The sequence below is a fragment of the Centruroides vittatus genome, unplaced genomic scaffold (genome assembly GCF_030686945.1).
Source record: "Centruroides vittatus isolate TY-2023 unplaced genomic scaffold, ASM3068694v2 contig_794, whole genome shotgun sequence".
In the NCBI taxonomy this organism is placed as follows: Eukaryota; Metazoa; Arthropoda; class Arachnida; order Scorpiones; family Buthidae; genus Centruroides; species Centruroides vittatus.
In genome coordinates, this window is record NW_027122512.1 from 741,019 (window position 1) to 749,232 (window position 8,214).

Consider the following 8,214-nt stretch of genomic DNA (forward strand, 5'->3'; position numbering starts at 1 on the left):
TGGACTTAGATTACATTCGCCATTCACATAACAGAATGGTGTTACGTTCTTGGTAACACATTCTGCAAAGAATTCTTTACATTTCTGACACCCCCACGTTCCGTATGAGTTGTCGATACTAATAATAATTTCGCATATGGAACATTTCTTAACCACACCTGCAAATTTCAAAGTAATTTAACTTCAAAGTGTAATTAATTAGAAATAATTAACATTGTTTGTGTACTTACGTGGAAGTGAAGCTGCTGGTTCAGGATAATCCATAAAAACTGTATTTTTCTTTACATTTATGTGAAAATATCGGGGATAAAGTTAATTGATCCTGTTAGAAGTCATTTTTTCCACTTTGTGCAGGAAATTTGCAAGTTGGGTAGTGAAGAAACAAGTCATTGTTACTCATTACTTCTTAAGTTGTTGACCTTCATAATTTGTAATGTTTAAATATTATATATTATTTAATTAACAAAATATGAGTCCTGATGATGTTATTTTAAGAATTTTCATAAAAATTTACAAAATTTCATTATGCGTGTTTCCATTTTCTTTTCAGGAAATACTTTTCTAACGTTAAATACATTAAAAAATTAATTAATAATGAAAATGAAAAAAATATCTTTCATTTAAATCTGCTAAATCATTATATCTGTACTTAAAAGTTTAACGTCATGGTTGGGTGTTTACTAATACGCTTTAAACAATGGACTCTCCATGTAACGAACTTTTGATCATTCACTATATTCACTTAACTGCAGATAAATAATAATAGAACTATTCAGAATTGCTTAATTTGTTGAAAGTTCACTACAGGGAGTCGTAATTGCAATAAGAGTTTACTGTTTTCTTATATTACTCGAATTATGTTTAATTTAACTTAGAGTTTGGCATATTTAAAAGAAAACATGAAATGGTTTACTTATATTTCTTATATAACACTTTATATAAACACAACAATCAGTCTACCACAGATATATACTATATTTAATGAAGTGATCTTTGTTTTTATAGACAGGACTATCTTTTAATAAACAATGCTTGTCGCTTAGACCAATCTAAGCAGTAATATTTATGTGGTATACGTGATGAGGCGACATAATACACTTCACAATATACTCCTACCCCAAAATTAACATTCTACAATAATATGAGGCAAGCTCATAAGCATCAAACATTAAAATTTAAAATCGATTATTAAAGTAAAAGGGAATAATCCTACAGCCCGAAATTAACCATGAAAGAGCATGAAGATACCTCCTCGAGCGACAATTGTATTCGTCTATCCTATAGAATATTTTCATCATGCAGGAATTATTATATTATTAATTTTAATTTTTTATTAAATAAATATATAGACGTGCAACATTCTCTATATTTACGGAACAAATCGTATTAAGTCATAAAAAGAAGCAAGCTTTTATAAAAATGTTTGCATGAATTATAGAAAGAATGATGACATTACACATATAAAGAACAAAAGTGGTATAGTTTGGGCATTTTAAATGATTTGCAATATTTAAATAATAGAAGGTCGTGATTTATAAAATGGAAATTTTCTCGATTTGTTATTTGGGAGACGTGTAGACGAAACCACTAAGCGCTGGTCGGGGGTTCGCGCCTCGATAAAAAGTTGATCACGTGCAAATCACTGGGCTTTCTTCACGTGCCAACACATGAATATGGACCACTTTACCAAAAAAAAGTCCTCCCGGAAAGCATTTTCCCTGGAAGATCGTCCACTTTTGTTTTCCTATTATGTATTTTTGTTGTGTTGTCTTGCAAACAACAACAAATGTAAATCAGTGCTGCTGCACATCGTAAAGCGACAATGCCAAACAATCGATAATTTGTAATTAATTATTTTTCATTTATTTTCATAAAACTGCATGTGCCATTATTTCAAACATATAAATTGTTACTTTTCTTTGATCATGACGAAATATTAAGGACAATTAACGTGAGGCGCGTGACGAGTCACTATCCTGAGAAACAAATCATTAACATATGCACACAATTGCGGACGGACGAAGCGGTTACCATGCTCATCATTCTATGAGGATCCAGTTTTCGTCATCTAAAAGATATTTTATACACAATGTAGAATATACTGTATATATAACACACGTTCTATCTCTCACACTCCAGACATTTCATTTTGAGCTTGGCTATAGTATAAAAGAAGAGAATTACAGTAGATCCCGCTAAGTCCCGCATTTCTTGCACAGATAGGTGCCAGATTAGCGAGAATGCCGGATTACGAGATACGTAAGCTTAAAGCGTGTAGCGTGACATAGAAATTTATGAATAGAAATTCGTAAAGTGCATTTTATTACAAATCAACACATTTTGTGGTTTCTTTCTTATGTTAGAAACACATAAAGGTGAAAATGTCTTTTATTTTCTACGGAAGAAAAATACAGCTGCATAAACAAAAGAAACATCTCATAAGAATCATCATATAAGGCTATTCAACACATTGGAATCTGCCAACGGTGAGAACATTTAATTAAGAGAAAATAGATTTTTTATGCTTCAAACACGTGAAAAATCGCCACGTTGCCAGCGGTGCGTAAATCTGGTCCTTGTTTATGCGTTAAGCACACGAAGAAATCTGATAAACTTCACTTGGCTAGCCGGTTAACGAGGCATAAACCCACAGCTGACTACATTTAGTGGTTTTATCCATTTGGCCACGGGTCAGTGATTAGCGACCAATACTAGTTCATTATAAACTACTGCCGGACACATTATCGGAGAATCTGTAAAATTGACCATAATAGACGAGACTCAGAAAAGATTATGTAAAAGATAAAAATTATTAAAAACTCTTATCTTAAAAACAGATGGAGTCAGATAAAATCAGTCTTTTCCTTATTTCTACTATATATTAGTACACGGAAATTAATTTCCAGTCTTTTCTGACATACGGAGGCTAGAAATTTCACAGAACTCTAATCTGTTTACTTAAAAACAAACACGAGTTAAAACTAAACAAGTAATATAGAAAAAATTTTTAAAGTCAATTCCTACTTAGGTCGACAAAGAAAAATTTTATTTTAGTTACTTTTTATTAAATAATTACAATTAATATAAATATGTACATACATATGACAAAATCACAATATTAAGTGGCAAAATAGAAAGAGAAATCGGAATTTCTTCAATTTTACTTTTTGAGAAAAATCCTTCATTCTAACCACTAAGCCACAACTGCTATGTCACTCTCGAAAATCATTTGGATAAAACGTCTACTTAAAGCAAAAATTTTCAAAAATTTATTGATTTTCGCAAGAATTGAACTCGTATTCTTCAACTTCGCGTGAAAAATACTGAAATCCTTGCATTATACCGATTGAGCTACTGCCTGTTGATTTCAATTTTCATTACAAACTGCTAAAACTCTATTTAAAGTATTAATAATTAGGTTAATGTTTCCCGTGGTATAAGTAAAAGACTCAAAAAAGGATGTCGTAACACGTATTAAGTAAGATTCTGGACTTGAAAATCAGATTTACAAGTAAGTAGGGCAACACTCGAGTGGTTATTAGCGTGCCATCGTAAATTAAGTAACCATTATTCCTGGAGTTCAAATTGTAATACTAAACATACAATGTTAACTCTATAACACCACAAAAATTTTGAATTTTGCATACAGAAATAACGTATTTCGTACAGGTGTCTAATATATATATATGGAATGACTTCTTGTGAATTATACGAGACAGGCACCACCACCGAGACCCGAAAGCCCATTACGTAGAGAGAGTCAGACACCAAGTTGAAGGTGCAAGAAGGCATTCATATTGTGATAATGTTACTGACATAACCGATGGGAGAGAGTATACAAACAGTTTTAATTTTTCCTCGCGCTCTTCTGTATAACATCTTTTATTACGATCATTAAACTGATAAAGCAGTTTCTGATAGCTGCTTTCAGATCTTTCAACCATTGTATCGCAGTTTCAAAATTACAATTTATTATCCCCAGTCGATTGCCATACAGTATGTTAAAAAGTCCAAATTTCCAAGAAGTCGTACAATAACCGAGATCTATATCCAATTTACATTTTACAGACATTGTCGTCAAGATATTTTCTAATTAAAAAACTCAGGACACAATCTCCTGCATAGGAATTTTGTAGATTTTCTGATCACCCTCTACCTTCTGCTCTATATTTATTGTCTTGCATTACAGTTGAAACCGGATAGTCTAAGAGTTAGGTAACCAAATAAACTGACTCTTTGCATTTCGATTAACTGGATTTATGGTGACCGTCTACATTTAAAATCCATAAATATAAACAGAATGTACCCTGCTGTAACTATAAGTTTCCAGTTTAAATAAAATAATTGATATAATAATAACTTACAGCCTTAAAAAATAAGAATATTGTTTTAAATAGATCAAAATGTATTTTTTATTTTAATTCCTTGTATGATTATGCAAATTAGCAGCAACGTTAATTGACTAACGTTGAAAACAATTGCTATCGCACTTCTTCAGTTCTACAATATATTTTAACAATAACCTTGTTTAATAAGAAAGATTTTAGCTTAAATTATCAATAATTTATTCAAGAATAATGGATGATCAAGAATGGTCTGGTAAGGCGTTTTCTACTGTAGAAAGTAATTTCTATTTTATACAACGTAAAATAATAAGATGATTATTCTGCAGAATGCCCATGTTGTACCGCATTTGCCCGCCTGTCAGATCATTTCGGTTGCAGAGTTTGTGATTCCTGTAACCATCTTTTCGAATCGACAATTAAAACAAATCGATTTCTCATCTGTGACTTTGGAGGAATGTGCTCAGTGTCACGTATAAGGTGCCTGTTTTGCAGAATGAGTAGATGCTACAATATGGGAATGGATTGTTCGAGAGTTCCGCGTAAGTAAATTTATTTTATAGAATATATTACATAAATTTCTGAAATGTAAATGAGTGTTTTGTAGAATGTACTTTAAAGGGTAGACCAAATGTAACACTAATTTTGTTACATTTTTTTACGTTATTTAGTGATTGGAAATAATTACGACGTGAACTATACGGCAATGATATCGCCGCTTCTTACGGTATCAATTTTTATTTTTCCTTAGGTATACGCGTGTATATCGATTTTATTATAAATTTTTTAACAATTTTATAGTGTCTAATTAATCACAACTTTCAGGCAGTTAAAGCTGAATATTTCGATATGTATCTTGAGATGTTTGCAGAATGTGTACTGTTAATGGAGCAGCACTACTACGAATGGCTTCGACTATTCACTAAATATTCAACGTTGCCTACAGAATTACAGGTCCTTACATTCAACGTATTTAAATAATGTAATTGTTTTACTTGTGATTTATTAAATTCTAGAAGGTTATAAGAAAAGAGACCTCCTATCGTGGAACAATATTGCAAATAGCGGAGAGATCATTGATTGTTCACGATGGATTATGGCTGCATTCTTGTTTCCTCTATCCCAAGAAATGCGATGTTCTTCCAATCAAAGACGTTGCTCATGCAATTTTATGGTTTGTGAAGAGATGCAAAACTCTCAAAATAAATAAAAGTGAATTTCAAGCTCTGAAGCTACAGTTGTCTCTTGGAGAGTGTAAGTTCGGTCGGTGTTATGCATGATGCACAAGAAGGGTGGCGCAACAGTTAATTCTTGTAAAGTATTTAGCAACCTCTACAAGAAGATTAGCATTTTTACACATTGTTGTGACCTTCTTGGGCTATTTGCATTTTATCAGATGTTTTGATTAATAGGTTTTTAGCCACCGTACTTGAAATTTCCTTTCGAGTAATAACTGATTATGTCTACATTTTAGATATTGAGCTACATTTTGAAGACAAGTTTTCTGTGCATGTTCACGAAGTATTTGATAACGCGGAAGACGAGCTGATGGGATGTTGTGAAACGGGTTGCATTTCTGTTCATAAAATAGAAGAAGTGGATTGGATATCGAAGAGCAAGTAATGTTTTGCTATTAAGTAATTGTTAACAAACGTAAATCTCACTATTAACACGATAGATAAGAATATAAATTTTTAGGTTTACTGGATATAATCATCCAAACATTGGTAGTTAGTCGTTAGTCGCGGGTTCGTGCCTCGCTTGGTTCCGAGTGAAGTGTTCTAGATTTTGTTTCTCGTGTCTAACACTTCTATAAAGACCATTTTTCTTTTCATCTTCCCGGAGGTGGTTCCTAACACTATCATTCCAATCCTATTCATGTGATCGATATTTTACCATTTGACACAAGTCAATTTATTAGGACATTTTCAATAGGAACCTAATGAAACCCATTGATGTGTGTCTTATTACAGTACAGTAGAACCCCTCTAGTACGCTCTCGGCTAGTCCGTCGCTCCGGTTAATCCGACCGTGGTCGGAGTCGAGAAACTTGTCCCAACTCGCCGGTGACTCACCGCCCGTCGCGTTCTTCTGTGTTCGCTACAGTGTACAGTATGTAGTAAATACATACAGTATTGCTCTTTTTCATTGATAATAAGAGCTTTTGTGCGATTCATTGCAATGTTTTTACTGCAGAGAACGATACAGTCATACTTGAGTTGAAAGATTGTTTATTTTACTTTTTTCTGATAATCCGACCTTTTCTGCGTTTCGACTCTACCACCAATCCCAAAGGTGACGGATTACAGGGGTTTTACTGTATGTTAAAAAATTTTGGGAACTAAGTGTGCCTTCATAACATAAGATATCATTGATTCGGCTAGGCCATTGGTGATCCTTGTAACGGACACTTGATACATGTGCTTGTTCGAGTAGCCAGTGGTGCGAAGGTATTGTTCATGGGATTATGTCTGAACGCCCCTAAAGCAGAAGCCCCCTACAGTAGTCGTTGAGATAGTAATCCTGCGCAGTCCAAGAGGAACCCCAGGTTCAGACATTTTGTTACTTGGTCAATTGTTGCTAGGACGTCGGCGAATGCGAAGCAAGAAGAACGAACGTATACCCCAGAATAGATTTGAACCTTGGGGTACGGACTCTCCAGTGTCGACCACCCTGAACTTGTGCCCGGCTAAGATTTCCGTTAGCCAAAACAATCCTGTAGCGAAAAACAGGGACCAATCGTCAGCTATTATTTAAAAGAAACTATGAATTTTCAGTACTGGGTTGTCACTGCTGAAGATTTCAAACTGTTTTGTATATTTTTGCAGAGGCATAGCCTATAATAAAAGGTTTGCTCTGCAATAAAAGACTATTGTTCCCGATGATTGGACATGATAAAAAGTGAAAAGATTTTAGTCTCTTCTACGTATATTTTATAATGTTTTAAAAGGGATCATTTCATTGGTCAGCCGCGAACCCAAAACAAATTACTAGTGTTCAGCGGTTTTATCCACGTGACTACTAGTCAAAAATAATATTTAGAGTTTCAATTTGATAAATGCAAACATTAATCTTAAAAATTTTAACAAATTTTCGAAGTATTAACAGTTTGAATTTAGATTTTATCGTCAAAATTTCAGATTTTTCTGTTGTTATTTAACGAAAAATGTGGCTTTTATCATAGGATGTTCAATTATAATGTTGAGAATGACATATCGGTTCCTCAACACACGTTTCTCGAAACGTTTCTGAAGAGAGACGAAAATGACGAATAGAAATGTGTGAAGGAAGATGCAATGGAAGTTGCCTTTTAGAATGACATGAAGTAAGTAAATGACGAGGATGCAAAAGAAGCGAACGACGAAGCGGTTCATCAAGATACAAGAAAGTATTTGTCTCAATTATTTTAGAATATTTGTTTTACAGTAATTAAAAATGATTTTTCTCTTTGTTTTTTCTTTTAGGAACAGAATTTTAAAACGTTTGATATTCAACGTTTACGTGTGCATATATTAAGAATAACTTTAATTACGAGATGCCATCTCATAATTGAAAAATTTTAACGAAATATCTTAAATGTGTAATGAAGTTTTATTGTAATTCAACTATTTTTTATTTGTTTACAATTAAATTTAAATTTTAACATTTTTCTTGTTATTCCTTCCAAAGAGTCAAGTTTTCGATCTCAACATGAATCAATAAGTGGGTAGGGACGTGAGGAAAATCTTAACTCTGAGCTGATTCGGAGTCTTATCGGTAATTCAATAGAAGTGGGAGAAAAAGTCGGTAAATCACATATTAAAACGAAAAAGGCATAGTACATAGCTACCAAAACAGAAAAAAATAAAATCAAAATTAATTATTTAAAACT

General features: G+C 33.0%; 1 protein-coding gene across 1 annotated transcript; it reads left to right on the top strand.

Moving 5' to 3' along the window:
* Positions 1-4,451: 4,451 nt before the first annotated feature.
* On the top strand, positions 4,452-7,690 carry LOC136981792 (hepatocyte nuclear factor 4-beta-like). The gene is made up of 7 exons (XM_067278166.1): positions 4,452-4,599; positions 4,673-4,885; positions 5,015-5,070; positions 5,169-5,297; positions 5,360-5,597; positions 5,818-5,962; positions 7,528-7,690. Exons 1-7 carry the CDS (start codon positions 4,578-4,580, stop codon positions 7,616-7,618), a joined length of 894 nt encoding a protein of 297 aa, XP_067134267.1. The 5' UTR covers positions 4,452-4,577; the 3' UTR covers positions 7,619-7,690.
* The last annotated feature ends 524 nt before the right edge of the window (positions 7,691-8,214 follow it).